This window comes from Leucopleurus acutus, assembly GCF_964270905.1.
Source record: "Leucopleurus acutus genome assembly, chromosome: 3".
NCBI lineage: Eukaryota > Metazoa > Chordata > Mammalia > Artiodactyla > Delphinidae > Leucopleurus > Leucopleurus acutus.
Window position 1 is genome coordinate 116,224,116 of NC_139145.1, and position 18,964 is coordinate 116,243,079.

At 42.8% G+C, this 18,964-nt stretch overlaps 1 protein-coding gene across 2 annotated transcripts in view; it reads right to left on the minus strand.

The window, feature by feature from the left end:
• IQGAP2 (IQ motif containing GTPase activating protein 2) overlaps positions 1–18,964 on the minus strand; it is a 293,537-nt gene that overhangs the window by 234,327 nt on the left and 40,246 nt on the right. For both annotated transcript variants that reach the window (XM_082837226.1, XM_082837225.1), the window contains exon 2: positions 11,464–11,563. In XM_082837226.1, coding sequence (XP_082693352.1) covers positions 11,464–11,563 — 100 coding nt within the window. The remainder of the gene's footprint in view (positions 1–11,463; positions 11,564–18,964) is intronic.

Consider the following 18,964-nt stretch of genomic DNA (forward strand, 5'->3'; position numbering starts at 1 on the left):
TGACAGATAATCCCGCGGAGTCTAGATCTGCCCCAAGGCATTTGACCTCCCAGTGTCCTCTGTTCCCTAAATCCACTCCCTTGTCAAACCCTATGGCTTCTCCCTTTATAACCTTAATGTCTGTGCCTCCTACTCCCGCTCCACAATCCCTGGTCACTGCCCAGCTGGATGGCAGCCCCTGAGGCTCCAGCCACAAGCACCACACCCCGGCAGGCAGGGCTGGCTGGTACCCTGTCTCCTCTGGTTCCACTGAGACAGCCTACTGAGCCTCACCCTTGCCCAGGCTACGCCCCACAACCTTCTTCTCACAGGTTACTGCCTCTCCCTACCATTGGGATGTGCCTTGCTGGGTCGAGCCCTGACTGCCAAGAAAGGTCCTGTGTCTCTCTGGCCTATGACTCCCGAGGCCAGCCGGTTAGAAGGCAGCCCCAAACAGACCAGTCCTCAGCGGCAGGCCCTCCCCTTGGAGGAGCCAGACCCTGAGAAGGGCCCCTGCTCTCAACTCAGCTGCGCCCCCTGCCCCACCAGCCTGCCAGCAGCTGCACGGAGCAACCCCACCCTTCATCTTGTCACCCTGGACGGCAGAAGTGAGGGCAGAGTCAGGGAGAGAACAAGGAAGAAGGGGGAAATGAAGAATTACCATAGAAACATGAAAGCTATTTATGGTTTGAAAATGCAGTTAGGAATTCCTTAAAACTTCATTAACGTTCTGTATAGAGCAGCAACATGTCTCTCAATAAGTTGATTACCAAGAAAGGTATTTCCCTCCCAATTCCAAATTTCTATTAGCGTTGCGTATGAACACAGCCATGGGCAGCATCCTTGGGAATAAAGACAGTGAGGTCCAAAAGTGCAGAGGAAATCCAGAGGATTCTCTAAAGCATTCTCCAGTCCATAGATTCTTTTTCTTAAAGTATGTAATCATAAATACTCAGAGTTAAGCAATCCCACACGCCAGGCTCTCCCTTGCTTACACATTTGTAACGTTTCTCCTTTCAGAGCTGATTCTCTAACTCACTACTGGTAAGGCCAGAGCTTGAAGCTTGATCTAATCAATGAGGTGTCCTTTTGGTATCTGAGTTGTAAGCATTGACACAAAAGGAATCACACCCGTGTTTTGTTTCCTTTCCAGGGCACATACAAAACTGTCCCAGACTCGCTAATACAAAGAACGGCTTGGCTCACATAAAGGGCTCTTTGAAGATAATATTTCTAAACAAGCCCATCACCAAGGGAAGGCTTTTTCGCTTTGTTTATTTTCAGAGGTAAGACAGAAAAAGTAAGCACAGCAAAAGATTTGTATGCATTTTCTCTTTCCTTAAAAAAAGGAATATTATATTTCAGGAACTTTCCTTGGGAAACACAATAGCAACCCCATTCATAACTACTTACTCAACTGCAATTTGCAAACTCCCTCTCCATTTCTTGCCAAGATTCCCTCTCCCATTCCCTGACCTTCATAACAGCTCCAGCTGGATTTCCTTCCTCAATCCCCAAAGAGAACCCACTATCTTCAATTTTGCACAGTTGTCCTAAAACACTGAAGAACTGAAGTTCTTAAAATAGACTTATTTTCATTATTTAAATATATTTTGCAGAGATTAATATGAAATCTACTCAGCAGTATTAAATCTTTGGGAAAGGCAACTCCTTTCATTTAAACAGCGCGATTTCCGGCATCAGAGAGAATTTTCAAAGTCCATATAAATAGCAGACTTGTCTGCCTCATTTCAGCAAAATTCACACGCAAAGAAGCTATCAAGTTAGCTTTCTGGGCCTACCTGAAAGGAAAACTTAATCCATTTAGTATTATTTAATATGGTAGAGGAAGGAACAACTTAGTTTAAAATGGCTCACAATTCAAAAACATCAAGGCATAAATAACCTTAGTACCATCACCATTTAGACCAAGTCATCATCTAATTCCTGGTTTGGTTTCTGACGGTAATAAAGTCTATTCCCCTCACCCCCCCAAACGCACACAAACTGCCCCTTTCTGGGGTCAATTTCAAAGGCTATGTACACACCCTGTAGAAGGCCGCTTCTAAGGTGGCCCTCAGTGATCCTCACCTTCTTGAATTCATCCCTTTGTGTAGTCCTTTCCCCTTGAACACAAGACAGATTTAGTAACTTGATTCTAATGAATAAAACACAGCAAACTACGGGATGTCATTTTTGAGAACTTGAGGCTACAAGAAGACTGGCTTCTGCTCTACGTGCCCTTTCTTGCTCTCAGGCTCGCTCACCCTGATGAAAGCCAGCTGCCACGGTGGGAGCTGCCCTAGGGAGGGCCCATATGTCAAAGGAAGCCTCTGGCCAACTGCCGAGGAGGACTAGGTCCTCAGTCCCAAAGTCTAGCTGCCAACACCAAGTGAGCTTCCGGAAGCAGATCTGTCCTGCCTGAATCTCGAGAGGACCACAGCTTTGTGAGAGATCCAGAACCAGGGGACCCAGGAAGCTCTGCACAGATTCCTGACCCTCAGAAGGGAGATCGGCTCAGTGCTTTGTGACCACCTAGAGGGGTGGGATAGGGACGGTGGGAGGGAGACACAAGAGGGAGGAGACATGGGGATATATGTATATGTACAGCTGATTCACTTTGTTATACAGCAGAAACTAACACACCATTGTAAAGCAATTATACTCCAATAAAGATGTTAAAAAAAATAAAATAAAAACAAAGAAACATAAAACAAACAAACCAAAAATGTGTCGCTTAAGTCACTAAGTTTGAGAGTAAACACAGTCATGGATAACGAAGACAGATGCCAGACATCCTCTGCCCTCCTGCCACCATTATGATTAGCTCTCCATGACATCATCTAAACCCTTTAGCCTGTAGAGAAACACACCTCCTGGGGTGAAGAGCCACTTTGTAAAGTAGTTACCTCTCTTTTTTGAGATATGCCCTAAAAATATGTGTTTTTCATTTTTCCTTCATTGCCATTAATATGAGTGTTTGGGGCTTAATTAAGAAGGCTTTACACACAGACTTCATCATTTTATAAACTGTGAGTAATCATTTCAGCCACAGTCATGTTAATACACAAGCTGCCTCTTCCTCTCTTCATTCATTGAAAACTGCTCTATACTCTTTTCTGGGTATCTTCTAGTTTACTGTAGTGGCGTTAAGTTGTCTAGAATTACTAGACAGTGGGTCAGTGGGTCACATCTGACTATAATATAGAATCTTCCAACAAGACAAATATCAAATTTGACCTCCAGGCTGACAGTCTAACCAAATCATCTAGAATCCTGTCTACCATGAATCTAATTCATATCCCACTTGTTACCTCCAGGAGAACTAAAACATACAGGAAACAGAATACAATCAATCCTCATTAGTAACAAAACTTCAATGCTGGGCATGAAGTAATTCATTCAAATGTGGGGGAGACACGATGTCACGGATACCTTATAATTGGGGTATTTGACCCAGATGGTGATGTCAGAGAAGGATTCCCTGAAAAAAGTGAGCTTCCATCTGAAGACAGAGCAGAGTCTCACTCAATAACGAGGAAAAGGAAGCAGCACATGCAAACATCCCGTGTAGGAGAAAACATGGAAATGAAAAGGGGTCAACGTGGCTGGAAGATAGAGCAATAGGGAACGGGGCACATGATGAAACTGGAGAGGCTGGAATGACTGGACTATGCGGAACCTATGAGTCCCTAAAGCAGTTTGGTTTTTATCCTGAGTATTGAGAAACCACTGGAAGATTTTAAACCGATCGGAATTTTGAAAAGATTCATCTGATAAAGGATTGAAGCAACCAGAGGTGTGGGGAAAACAGTTAGAGACCACTATAGCAATCTAGCAAGTGATGTTGGAAGCCTGCAGTAGGTTGATGCTGGAATAGAGACGTGAACACACGAGAGAGATTTAGGAGGATGGTGGGTTAGATATAGGGAGATACCCATGCACACACATACAGAGAGATTAATAAAGCAAATAAAAGTGAAGGAAGGAATTTTAAACTCATGAGGAAAAGTTTAACCTCATAGCAGTGAGCTTTTTGGAACACAGAATTATTAGCTGTTTGGTCTCCATCTCCAGAAGTGACCTTATTGTGCCTGTTTCCACACGGGGGATGCTCACAAAAAAATTGGTAAACGGTGTTTAGACATCTCATGTATGTTTGGAGTACCTTCCATATGCACTTTATCTGCTAAACACCATTTAATCATATTCAACAGCTTTACTAAGGACCTCTCCAAGCCAGGCTGAGCAAAGGAACTTTTCTTTAATAACAGCTTTAATGAGATATATAGACAACTGACTCTTTCAAGCGTACAATTCAGTGGTTTTTAGTATACTCAGAGAGTTGTGCAATCATCACCATAATCAGTTTTAGAAGATTTTGGTCCCAGCAAAAAGAAACTCATACCATGAGCATCACTCCCCAACCCCCCAATCCCACCAGCCCTAGGCAACCACAAACCTACTTTCTGTCTCTACGGATTTGTCTATTCTGGGCATTTCATATAAATGGAATCATAACAATATGTGTGGCCTTTTGTGTCTAGCTTCCTTCATTCAGCATATTTTCAAGGTCCACCCATGTTGTAAGTATGTATCAGTACTTCATCCTTTGTTTTTTAAGATTATTTTTTTTGAGAGCAGTTTTAGGTTCACAACAAAATTGAGGGGAAGGTACTGAGGCTTCCCATATACCCCCTGCCCCCAAACACATGCACAGTCTCTCCCATTATCAACATCCCCCGCCAGTGTGGAACATTTATTTTAACTGATGAACCTACATTGACATATCAATCACCCAAAGTCCAGTTACATTACGGTTCACTCTTGTTTCTATATATTCTATGGGTTTGGACAAATATATCATGGCATTTATCTATCACTGTGGTATCTTACAGAGTATTCTTACTGCCCTAAAAAATTCTCTGTGCCTCTATACTCATCCATCTCCCCACAACCACTGATATTTTTACTGTCTCCACACTTCTACCTTTTCCAGAATACCAAATACTTGGAATCATAATAATAGGTAGCTTTTTCAGATAGGCTCTTTTCACATCATAATACGAATTTAAGGTTCCTCTGTGGCTTTTTATGGCTTGATAGCTTATTTCTTTTTAGTGCTGAATAATATTCCATTGTCTGGATGTATCAAAGTTCATTTATTCATTCATCTACTGAAGGACCTCCTGATTGCTTCCAAGTTTTGGCTGTTATGAAAAAAGTTTCTATAAACATCCATATGTAGCTTTGTGTGTGGACATAGCCTTCACTCCACTGGGTAAATGGAAGGAGCACAATTGCTGGGTCATACGGTAAGAATGTGTTTAGTTTTGTAAGAAACTGTAGAACTATATCCCACAGTGACTGTACAATTTTCCATTTCCACAAGCAACAAATGAGAGTTCCTGTTGCTCCACATCCTCGTCAGCATTTGGTGTTGTCAGTGTTCAGATTTTGGCCATTCTGGTGGGCGTGTAGTGGTGTTTTGTTGTTGTTTTATTTTGCATTTCCCTGATGACCTATGATGTGGAGCATCTCTTCCTATGCTTATTTGCCATCTATATATCTTCTTTGGTGAGGTGTCTGTTAAGGTCTTTGGCCCATATATTAATCAGGTTGTTTTCTGACTGTTGGGTCTTAAGAGTTCTTTATGTATCTTGGATAACATTCCTTTATCAGTGTGTCTTTTGCAAACACTTTCTCCCAGTCAGTGGCTTCTCTTCTCGTTCTCTCGACATTGTCTATTGCAGAGCAGAAAACTTTTAAATGTAATGAGGTCCAGCTCACCAATTCTTTCTTTCATGGATCATGACATTGGTGCTATATCTTAAAAGCCATTGCCAAGGACTTCCCTGGTGTTCCAGTGGGTAAGACTCCATGCTCCCAATGCAGGGGGCCAGGTTTCAATCCCTGGTCGGGGATCTAGATCCTACATTCATGCTGCAACTAAAAGTTCACATGCCACAACTAAAGATCCCACACGTCACAACTAAGACCCTGTGCAGCATGCATGCATAAATGAATGAATATAAATAAATAAAGCCATTGCCATACTCAAGTTCATCTAGGGTTTTCTCCTTTATCATTAGCCTCTGGGAGTTTTATAGTTTTGAATTTTACATGTTGATCGATCCATTTGAGTCAATTTTTGTGAAGGGTGTAAAGTAAAGTCTGTGTCTCGATTTCATTGTCTGCATGTGGATGCCCAGTTGTTCCAGCACCATTTGTTGAAAAAGACCATCTTTGCTCCACTGTATTGCTTTGCTCCTTTGTCAAAGTTCAACTGACTGTATCTACAGGGGTCTACTTCTATGCTCTCTATTGTGTCCCACTGATCTATTTGTCCATTTTTTCACCAGTACCACACTGTCTTGATTACTGTAGCTTTATATTAAGTTTGAAGTCAGGTAGTGTCATTCCTCCAACTTTGTTCTCCTTCAATATTGTGTTGGCTATTCTAGGTCTTTTGCTTCTCCATATAAACTTTAAAATCCAGTTGTTGATATCCACAAAATAACTTTCTGGAATTTTGATTGGGATTGCATTGAGGCTATAGATCAAGCTGGGAAGAACTATCTTGACAATATTGAGTCTTCCTATCCATGAATATGGAATACCTGTTTATTTAGTTCTTTGATTTCACTCATCAGAGTTTTGTGGTTTTCCTCATATAGATCTTGTATACATTTTGTTAAATTTATACCTAGGTATTTCATTTGGGGGGATGCTAATGTAAATGGTAATGTATTTTACTTTTAAATTCCACTTCTTCATTGCTGTACATAAGAAAGCAATGGACTTGTATGTTAACCTTGTATCCTGCAAGCATGTTATAATTGCTTATTAGTTCCAGGATTTTTTTTTTATTCTTTCAGGTTTTCTATATTGCCAATCATGTCATCTGCAAACAAAGATTTTATCTTCCTTTCCAATCTGTATATCGTCTATTTCCCTTTCTTGTTTTATCGCATTAGCTAAAACTTCCACTATAATATTGAAAAGGAGCGATGAGGGGGAATACCTTTGGCTTGTACCTGATCTTAGTGCGAAAGTTTCAAGTTTCTCACCAGGAAGTATGATGTTAGCTGTAGGGTTTTTGTAAATAGTCTTTCTCAAGTTCAGGATGTTTCCCTATATTCCTACTTTACTAAGAATTTTTATCATGAATAGGTACTGAATTTTGTCAAATGCTTTCTCTGCATCTAATGATATAATCATATGATTTTTTCTTATTTAGACTGTTGATGTGATGAAGCACATTAACTGATTTTCAAATGTTGAACCAGCCTTGCAAACCTGGGATAAATTCCACTTGGTTGTGATTTATATAGTTCTTTTTATACACTGTTAAATCTGATTTGCTAATACATTTTTATAGCTGAATAATGTTTCATTATATGGATATATCACACACTGTTTATCCATTCATCAGTAGACGGACATTTGAGTTGTTTCCACTTTTTGCTCTAATGAATAACACTTCAATGAACATTTGTGTGCAGGTTTTTGTGTGGACATAGGTTTTCAATTTTCTTGAGGATATACCTAGTGGTGGAATTGTTGGATCATATAGTAACTCTGTATTTAATTTTTTGAGGAGCTACCAGACTGTTTTACAAAGTAGCTCCACCATTTTACAATCCAACCAGCAATGTACAAGGGTTCCAATCTCTCTACATCCTTAAAAACACTTGTGATTGTCATTCTGTTTGATTATAGCTATCCTAGCATGAAACGGTATCTCATTGTGGTTTTGATTTGCATTTCCCTAATGACTGATGTTAAGTATCCTCTCCTGTTCTTATGGTTCATTTGTGTATCTTATTTGGAAAAATGTCTATTCAGAAACTTTGCCCTTTTTTTTTTCCCCGGTACGCGGGCCTCTCACCGTTGTGGAACACAGGCTCCGGACGCACAGGCTCAGCGGCCATGGCTCACGGGCCAAGCCACTCCGCGGCATGTGGGATCTTCCCAGACTGGGGCACGAACCCATGTCCCCTGCATCGGCAGGCGGACTCTCAACCATTGCGCCACCAGGGAAGCCCTGCCCATTTTTAAATTAGGCTATTTACTTTTTATGGTGTGCTGTAAGAGTTCTTTATATATTCTGAATACAAGTCTCTTATCAAATATATGATTTGCCAATATTTTCCCCCATTCCATGAGTTGTCTTTTCAATTTCTTGATGACATCTCTTTGAATAAAAAAGGTTTAATTTTCACGATGTCTAATTTATCTAGTTCTCTTTTTTTGGCTTGTGCCTTTGGTGTCAAGTCTCAAAACCACTGCCTAACCCAAGGTCACAAAGATTTACTGCTGTGTTTTCTTCTAGGAGATTTACAGTTGTGGTTCACACATTTAGATTAACAAAACCATTTTAGGATAATTTTTGTATATGGTATGAGGTAGGGATCCAAATTCATTTTTATGCATGTATATATCCAGTTGTCTCAGCATCATTTGTTGAAAAGACTGTTTTTCTTCCCCCACTGAATTGTCTTGATTGAATGATTTTTAGATTAAACTAAGCTTGCATTGCTGGGTTAAATCCCCCTTGATGGTATACAATCCTTTTTAGATGTCGCTGAACTCAGTTTGAGTTTGTTGAGGAGTTTTGTATTTGTATTCATAAGGGATACTGGTCTGTAGTTTTCTTGAGGTAACTTTAGTTTTGGTATCAGAGTAATACTGGTCTCAACAGAATGAGTTAGGAAGTGTTCTCTCCCCTTATACTTTTTGGAAGAGCGGGAAGGTTTCTGAGTATTGACTCAATCTTTTTTACTTGTTTTACATCTATTCAGTTTTTAAAATTTCTTCTTCAGTCAGTTTTAGTAGTTTGTGTCTTTCTAGGAATCTGTATATTTCATCTAGGTTAACTAATCTGTTGGCATATCATTGTTCATAGCATTCCGTCAACATCCTTTTTATTTCTATAGTGTTGGTAGTGAAATCCTCCTCTGAATGAAGCAACTTTTAAATGGTCTGAGATTAATGATCACAGAATCCTGAAAGTAATAAAACCAAACTTAAAGATACACTGGACCCTTACAACTCTGAATTTTGAGTTACAGGACATATAGGCTAGGTATTCTTCCAGTTCTCACCCTTGGAAAGAAAAAATAGAGGCACAAAGACAGACCCAATACATCTCTACTCGAAATGCACCAAAGTCAGTTCAACTGAAATAAATAAGAAACAGTTCCTAGCTAAACTTTCACATTCTAAGTGTACCATTCAGTAGAAATTCAATATTCTAAGGCAACTACACTCACATGAACACACACGTGCATGCACTATAATAAACACGGTATGATAAATTCCTAAGGCATTAACATTGTAAAAGGATCAGGCAATAAACCCTTTCAAATAAATAACTTTTTGAATACTAACTCACCCCTTCATTTATTTCCTGAGTTCAGGACCATCGAATTCTGTACACTATGCTTTCTGAAATCATAGCAAACATATCTTTTAATAGCCACATAATTTTTACATACTCCATAACCAAAAAACAGCTTCCCTAGGCTTCCCCGGTAGCGCAGTGGTTGAGAGTCCGCCTGCCGATGCAGGGGACACGGGTTCGTGCCTCGGTCCGGGAAGATCCCACATGCTGCGGAGTGGCTAGCCCCGTGAGCCGTGACCGCTGAGCCTGCGCGTCCGGAGCCTGCGCTCCACAACGGGAGAGGCCACAACAGTGAGAGGCCCGCGTACCGCAAAAAAATAAAATAAAATAAAAAAAACAGCTTCCCTGAAAGTCATAATAAGTGTTCAGATATTAATAAAAGATTCATAAATACATATTACATCTAATCTCTCCTTGTAAGATAAATTTATGAAAACCATCCTAGAGGAAAAGCTGTGTATTTTACAATCTATTCTTTCAACAAAACTATTCCTAAGGAAGCTTTCTTCAAAGAACTTGGACTAATTGTTATGTTGATTTTTTTTCTTTAAACTTTGTCTTTTTTAAAAATAATTAATTAATTAATTTATTTATTTATTTTTGGCTGCATTGGGTCTTTGTTGCTGTGCGCGGGCTTTCTCTAGTTGTGGCGAGCGGGGGCCACTCTTCGTTGCGGTGCGCAGGCTTCTCACTGCGGTGGCTTCTCTTGTGGAGCACGGGGTCTAGAGGCGCGGGCTTAATAGTTGTGGCACGTGGGCTCAGTAGTTGTGGCTCGTGGGCTCTAGAGCACAGGTTCAGTAGTTGCGGTGCACGGGCTTAGTTGCTCCATGGCATGTGGGATCTTCCCGGACTAGGGCTGGAACCCGTGTCTCCTGCATTGGCAGGTGGATTCCCAACCACTGCGCCACCAGGGAAGTCCAGTATGTTTATTTTGAATGTCTGTGAATCCCTCTCCCTATCTAACTTTAGCCACAATTTGACTAAAAGCATGTTTTTAATAATCTTAGACTGACAGTGAGTCTTCAGTGACTTGCAACCTAACTGTCAACTTTCAGACACATTAAATAACCTTAAAACCTGAGCCTTTAGAGCTTAGAGCTACACGGCTCTGTTAAAACATTAAACAACCTTGGAAAACCCCCTTTTAAGCAATTTTGAGGCCAAATTAGTGCATGTGTCACTGAATGTTCTTCTACAAAACAGTGATTAGAAACCTCATTCTTCTAGCTCTGTAGGTAGCTATTTATCAGTGATCAGAGATAATTAACACCAATGACCATTAACTCAATGTTTATTTTCTACAGAGATGAGAGAGCTGGAACATATCTGTCCATGAAACAATACTGTTGCTTAATCACAGCACAAATCATTAAATCAGAATCTAACCCATGCCATATGGGCACTGCATTATGCACCCAGCAAAGGACAAAGTTCTGATTCCCCTGATACCGAGGCCTAAGTGCAAATACTTTATCTTCACTTTCTCCTTGGAGAACCCAACATTGACTTGTAATCTAAAAAGTCTAAAAGAGTCAGTGTGATTTTAGAGACAACATATCCTAAGTGGGCACACACCCATGGGTTAAAAAGGAGATTGCTGTCATAAACCTACTCGCCAGCTTAGTGAACGATGGACTTCAGTCTGAAATGCTATTTTTCTACTGGGTATATAGGAAAATATAATTATACATTAATTAATAAGAGTAGTAATAATTATAATCATTGGGGTAGAGTTGGGGAAAAGATATGAGGAGGCTCTGGAGGAAAAGGAAGTTGATTTAAGTCTCTGCTGCTTCCCCACATCCGTGCCAGAGAGATGAGAAATTCTGAAATAATCTGCAATTTGCCTAGAGATTTCCTAGGAGGCTCTAAGGAAGAAAAAGGAACAGTTGCCTCCCTAGTGCCTTGACCATGGCTGTGGTAGCAACTTTTTCTCAGTTCTGCCATTTACAAAACCCAGGTGGTTCTTCTCCCATTACCTTACTACCAAAAAGGCTGCAGATGAGTTATTAAAAATACAGTACCCCAAAGCTCATCTCCAAGAGAAGGTGCGCAAATAGACTAAGTTTGAATCTTACCTTTTGGCTTCCTCCAGGTGGCACAAATATTCATACGCGATATTCTGCCGCCTCCTCTCATCCATCTCCTCTGCTGAGAGTCTTTCATCGTCCACAATAGCTAGAAATAGAGGATAACATCACATGACTCGATAAGGGCAGTGTTCATCAAATAATGAGACGACCAACTAGGAGAAACGCATATGCAGCTCAACACTGGATAATGAGAGATGGGGGTATTGAAACATCAAGTGCAGAAAGAGATTTGCTGTTGGACTTGACAATATTATATTATTTCTAGCAGAAAATGCAATACTGAAGTATAAGTTGACATTAAATAATAGAAGGAGAATAGCAATCAGATTTCACAGACATGATGCCACAGGATTTAGACAGCCTCAAGTCAATTAGAGGACGGTCTACCAGCAACAACTTCGCTCAACAAGCTTGTAGAATTGGTCCAATGGCTCAGCTTGGACCATCCTAGAAATTCTGGGGTTGAACAAAGAATCTACAAGGACCTGTGTTTTAACACTAGAGGGAATTAAGGTTTCTCATCCAACCCAAATCCTACTTTACAGATGACAAAGTCACTAAAATCCCTCCCTCGTTTATCTCTTGGTCTACAAGGCTAACTTTCCCTGGTCAACAGGTATCCTAAAGAAAAAAGCCATGGAGACAGCCAGTGAGCAGAGTCTCCGAACCCACACCCTTTATTCCAACACAAGCATAGTTTATAAACTGCCAAGCTTCAGCCTTGCTTTTCTGTAGAGAGCACAGCTTCCCCGTTTCCTGATTGCATTTCCTCTGCCTGCGGGCTCAACAGTACCCCACAGCCGCCAACAGTCACATCAGCCAACTCTTAGCTGCCTATTTACACGACAACACTCCTCTCTCATGAAAAGGACCCCCTTTTCCTGTTCCGTCCTGAACTTTCATTCTGATGGTTGTAAAATGAATGTGGTTTCTCGTTTGTTAGATTACTCATCTAACGAAGACAATGTGTGCAGGCAGCAAGGCTGTGGTCACGAGGGGCAGGACCGTCCGTGTTTGCTCTTTTGTTCCCCAGCTGGCAGCGCCAGTCAGCCGTTCCATAAATGGGACCCCTGGTCCCAAGCAGAGGAGAAAAGGATGTGAAGGTCATCCATCCAACCCTAGGAAAGGCCAACCCCATGCCCTACTGAAGAGGAATCTGAAATATCAATCTGGCAGACAAAAGGAAGTAAGATCACATTTTGAACTCTTACTGGGCAAGTACAGTGCTCAACACTTAAGATCTAAAAATAATACCAAACCTTCAAATAAGTCAAAAGAAAGATTAAATTTACGTCAATATAAAAAATGACGGAATACCGTAAGCATGGAAATATGTACTAGATCCTTATTTATTGAGCACTTACTTTCCTTCAAGGGTTAGGCAGCGTTTTCTATGCAGTGTTTCATTCAAGTCTTACAACTCTCTCTGAGGCAGGTGCATAACCTATCCCACTTTACCCTCTGAGCAAACAGGCTGAGAGGCCATTTGCCCAAGTGAAGAGCAGAAACATTAGAGCTAGAAGTATTTGGATGGGATGGAAAAAGCAAGTACAGAACTTGGGGAAATGTCTTTGTTTATGGGGGAGGAAGAAAAAGAAGCAGCAGGAGAGGCTGGAAGAGCGCTAGGACAGGCTGGTATACAACAAAAGCAGGGCCAAAGGAGCAGGAATTTCCACACGGATCGCTATCCTTTCCCGATTCCCGCCCCGTCCGACGACTCCCAAGTTTCCTTGTGGCTCCATTCCTTAAAATGGGGAGACCTCAGCCCACACCAATGACACCAAGAGGGCTCAACAAAGATCCGTATTTGTCAAAAGCATCTTTTTTAACAAATTGAATCTGATTTAACTTTAGAAGAGAGCTTTCAGATTTAGGAAACGTACCGAAGCTCTCGAACAACCCTCCTCTGCACCTCCACTTGGAGACGCCAGGCCTCTGACATCTCTCCCCTGGGCTCTTGCAACGGCCCTCAAACAGCCCCCCAGTCGCCACCCCTCCTCCACCCATGCTCCTCACTGTCCCCAGAAGCATCTTTCTAACATACAGTCCTACTGATGCCATTCTTCCTCTCCAAACCTTCGATGGATCCCCACTTCTTATAGAACAAAGTTCAGGAAGAAAACACGTTCTCTCCCCTCCCCTACCTGAAGCCTACAGTTCAGCCACCCTTCCTGGCAGCACCGGGTTCCAGGCCCAAACCACTCCCTTTTAAGTTTGAGTTCTTCTGCTCTCCACCACCTCTCTGTCTAGAAAGCCACTGTCCCGCCTGTGTGTGACAACTCTGTATCTTCTTGAGCAAACTTCTGTGGAGCTCGAAATCAGAAACCATCCCCAGTCCTCAGCACCTTGGTCCACGTTTCTATTATATCACTCCTCGTGGAAGCCCCCACTGTAACTGGGTCACATCTCGCTCTCCAGACTGGGGATTCTTTAGAGGAAACGACTCTTTTGCTTCATCTTTTATGTGGTTCCTTGCACGGAGAGGGCACTCAAATATTTGCTCAACAATTATCTTCCAGGGAATCTTTAGTAAGTGCGCTAACCATCATCCTGCCATGAATATACTTCAAAATTCTTCTCATTCTGGGTTTTCTTAGGAGATTCCCAGCATGCCCGCGCAGCACCAGCTCATCCTCCATCTCCATTGTTCCTAACAGTTAATCCCCAGGACCCCCCATGACTACCAGCTTCTCATTTTAATTTCAGTCTAAAGACCGCCTCCCATTTCTGACAGAATATTTCCATTTTATGGTACCTTCAGCATGTTAAAGCTTGAAAGCAATTGAAAACTCTCAGTCGGAGTCCACTTGGTCATTTTGTCCTCCTCAGAGGTAAAGGTGGGGTCACTCTCACCGCCGCCTTCCTTCCTGGCTGCTGCTTCCTTCCAGCCTCAACCAGCCTACCCTGTAGGAGGCGGAAGCACCAGCAGCGCTGGCCCCCAGGCCTCTGCCCCCCAACTGCCTCCACAAGCCATGCAGCATCCTACCAGCCCAGGGCTGCTGGGGGCTCTCAAACTCTGACATCACCCTGTCCAAAGAGAAGATGTGACTTAACGTTTGAATTAAAACACACTCTCCCCACAAAGTTTTATATTGCCACTGCAACGTTTTGGCCATAGCTGATGGAATTCTGTCTTGTTTTTTTATAAATTTATTTATTTAACTAATTTACTTATTTTTGGCTGCATTGGTTGCGTGCGGGCTTGCTCTAGTTGCGGCGAGCGGGGGCTACTCTTCGTTGCAGTGCGCAGGCTTCTCATTGTGGTGGCCTCTCTTGTTGCGGAGCACGGGCTCTAGGCGCGCAGGCTTCAGTAGTTGTGGCATGTGGGCTCAGTAGTTGTGGCTTGCGGGCTTAGTTGCTCCGTGGCATGTGGGATCTTCCCGGACTAGGGCTTGAATCCGTGTCCCCTGCATTGGCAGGCAGATTCTTAACTACTGTGCCACCAGGGAAGCCCCTCTACCTATCTTTAAGGCTCAATCAAGGGCCACTTCCTTCCCAAAGTCTCCCCTGACTATTCCTGTTCACACTGTCCTCTCTCCTGGCACTGAAACCGGACAGGACCCTGTGGGAGCCTCCCGGGTACAAATCCTTTCCGGGTCCCCTGTTTCTTGTTTGCAGGAAAAAAATTTTAGCCTCCTAGACCTTCCCTGAGTACCAAAGGACAGACTCAAACAGTTACTAATCAGGGAAGGGAAGGAATGCAGAAACAAAGAAGGAGCAGTCAAGAAACTATAGTGCAGCGATGGGCAGGGTCCCGGTTCCTCCTCGAGGAACATATATAACAATATCTTTGAGTTCACTGAGCTCCACTCTACAGGCTGCGAGCCACAACTACTGAGCCCACGTGCCACAACTACTGAAGCCCTCATGCCTAGAGGCTGTGCTCCACAACAAGAGAAGCCACCACAATGAGAAGCCCACGCACCGCAACGAAGAGTAGCCCCCACTCGCTGCAACTAGAGAAAGCCTGCACGCAGCAACAGAGACCCAACGCAGCCAGAAACAATAAATAAAATAAAATAAATAAATTAAAAAACATATATATCTTTGAGTTCTTCTACAGGAACTAAGGCCCCCACCCAGGTGGAGGATGGTAACTTCAGGCTGAGCACAAGATTCCTAGAGCACCGCCCTGTTACCTCACCACCAGAAGAAGAAGACAGCCACACACTCTGCAGCCCTCACCCCAAATTCTGCCTATAAGAGCTTCTCCCCGAAAACCATCAGAGAGTTTGGGGGTTGTGAGCACGAGCCACCTGTTTTCCTTGCTTGGTCCTGCAATAAACCTTTCTCTGCTCCAAACTCCCATGTTTACGTTTCGGTTTGTCTGGCCTCACTGTGCGTGGGGCACACATACCTGCGTTTGGTACCAGTAACTCCTATACTGCTTCGTTTAACAGTAAACTCCTAGAAGACATATCTGTGTCCTCACAGTGTGCAGCACACTTCCCTGCACAGGCTGCATGCTCCATTCAAATATCTGATGAACAACTAATCTCTTATCAGGAAAGAGTAATACATGGGCTTTAAAGTGTCTGTGGGGGGTAGTTTTATTTGCCTATTTACACTGAATAAAGGACGTGGTCATGGATGGAGCAAACAACAGCGCCATTCTATAGACTTTACTTGACTCAGATTCAATTCACAGATTCTATGAGCCAGGCATGAGTCAAAGCACCAGGGACGGGACAGTGAACAAAACAAAAAATGTTTGCCCTCATGGGGCTTCTTTTTACACATCCCTTCCTTCCCTCCTGACCCGGCCCACTGGACCACATACCTGGCTACTGCCCTTGCGACCACACACACTTCAGTCTCCCTTTCCTTCCTTCATAATCTATTGTCAAAGCGTAAGCCAAGGTTACGAGTGTGAGAATGTCTTAACCATGACAAAAGCAGATCCCTCTGGGCCGCAGAGGTCGCCTGCAAATATTTCTGCATTACTCAATATTTACTAAGTAGCAACTTCTAGTAAGAGCCACTGGCACGGATGCCACTGCCATTTAAAAAGCCATCACGGAGCTGATAAAAGAATACACTTAAGCATGACTTTATCGCCTATGAAGCACTTTTCCATGTTATTGTGTGCTTTTCATCATGTCTCTGAAAGACAGGAACTAACTCTTTCTTACAATTGAGGAGAAGGGGGTCATGTAAGGGGAAGGGACCGCCTACAGTTACTGCTGGGTCAATGGCAGAGCCAGGGCTGGAACTGAGGTCCCTCAGCACCTCAGCCCCTGCTCTTTGCCCAGCGCCATGCTGCTGCAGAATCTGAATGAGCTGCGGAAGGCGCTTGTCGCTGCCAAGCCCAAGGGAAGATCACTGAAGTGCCTTCAGAGTTGCTTTTATTTTATTTTTTATTTTTATTTATTTATTTATTTTTTTGCAGTACGCGGGCCTCTCACTGTTGTGGCCCCTCCCGTTGCGAAGCACAGGTTCCGGACGCGCAGGCTCAGCGGCCATGGCTCCCGGGCCCAGCCGCTCCGCGGCATGTGGGATCTTCCCGGACCGCGGCACGAACCCGTGTCCCCTGCATCGGCAGGCGGACTCTCAACCACTGCGCCACCAGGGAAGCCCGAGTTGCTTTTATTTTAAAGCAAATTGATTAACTGAGACCTCCTCTGAAGTTCATCTTTACTTGCTGCCTTGAACCCTAAGAAACACGAGGACGTTCGTTGTGGAGAACAACTTCCTGAAGTATTAGCAACTCACAAAACACTTTTTGTTGTGTTAGCTGACATTGGCTAAAAGATGGTACAGCAGTCACATTCTGTGGAAATTGCATTATAGGGTTTATTCAGAGGTTTAAGGAACAGAATGAGTCTGTAGAAAAGGTTTTGAAACAGAACTATAAGGTTAGAGATAGAAGGAACCTAAGGAGATCATTTTTCAAAGGACACCCACAAAATCCACCGGGAAAATAGCCCAAGACCTACCTTATTCATGAAGGAGTTGGCGTGGCCACTTGTTCACTTCAGCTACTCGACTTGCTCCCTTCACACGAGGACACCAAGGCCACCATCTCCTTGTATTAAAATGTATTCATTTGCTCAACAAATATTACAGTGGCTGCTTTGTGCCAGTCTGTTCTAGGGACTGGACACAAGTGACAAGTATGACACACTAAGTCCCTCATGAAGTTTTTATTAGAGTTAAACAACTAAAACATTGGCATACTTACAGGATGCTTACATAAGTAGGGATATACTGGAGGGAAGGTTGGCAAGCGTCACAAAACCAGGGTTGGGAATCTCCATTTTACAAAACGGTATTATTTAAGAAAAAGGAGGTTAAGAATATAATATGAATCATCAACTCATAGAAACGTGCCATAGTTTAGCATTGTATGGACACATTGTTGTTTTGCGTATCTCAAAATTTCTGTAAGGAATCCTGAATATCCTCAGGTAGGTCATTCAATTCAAACATGTACTGAACCATCTTTTAAGAGTTCAGACTGCCTTTACACCTCAATGGGTATCTCCCCCCTCTCAGAACTTATGGTTACCAGAGATGTATACCCCATGGAAGAGAACTGATTCCGAAACCCTAAAACTGGGGCCGGTTACAGGGGTAGGATACAAAAAATGAGAGAACCCCAAGTCCAAGATTTCCAGTAAGCTGATACTCAGTAAACTGACCCGTGATATAGTCTGGCTTCCTACCAGCTTCCTGAAGCATTTCGCAGCTACTTAATCTTAAGCCTTAAAGGACCACATGATCAAACTTCCCTAAACTGAACTTTCTTTTGAAAAGGAGGCAACCCTGGGGTTGAAGTCCTTAGCAACCCGAAACGTATTCCCAGGCACCCTAAAGAATATGAAACAACAATAGAGACTGTCATTCCACCTGTTAGAGACACTGAAGGTTTCATCAAGCCATGGAAATGATAAGACACTGAGTGCATGGGCTCACAGCTCACTCATCTCCACATCCCTACGAAGTGCCTGGTAAATAGTAGGTGCTCAGTAAAGTCTGCTGATTGGCATGTTCAGCTTTGTGCTTGACGGGCAGAGATGCTATGTCCTTCCTAAATTTAGTCCAACTAATTCCAAGCCCTGATGGTAATACAGCCATACTGTCCCGATCCCAAGGGAAGGAGAACTGAATTTGAAGCCTGTCCTCCACACCTTTCCTGGAACTTCTCCCCCAGCATACATTTCTAAGAACTCTCCAGAGTTATAAATCAACACACAACTTCAGAGGATATTCAGGTTACATGTGGCATTAAGGGACTGTGGCCATCCTCCTCTAAAGCCCTAAATCTTCAAGTTCAGCATTAGAAGGAGAATTTCCTAGGTGGGGAAAGAAGGGTAACCAACAAACTACACAGCTTCCTTACAAGCATTAGGGTCTCTGATTGGCTACCAATGCCCTTTTTCAAGTGAGGTTATTAAGGCCCAGAAGAGTTAGATAGCTTCTTTGTCGTAATTACTCAGAAAAACAAGAAACATTTCAGGCTTTGTGAAAAGGTTACCCCTTTCTG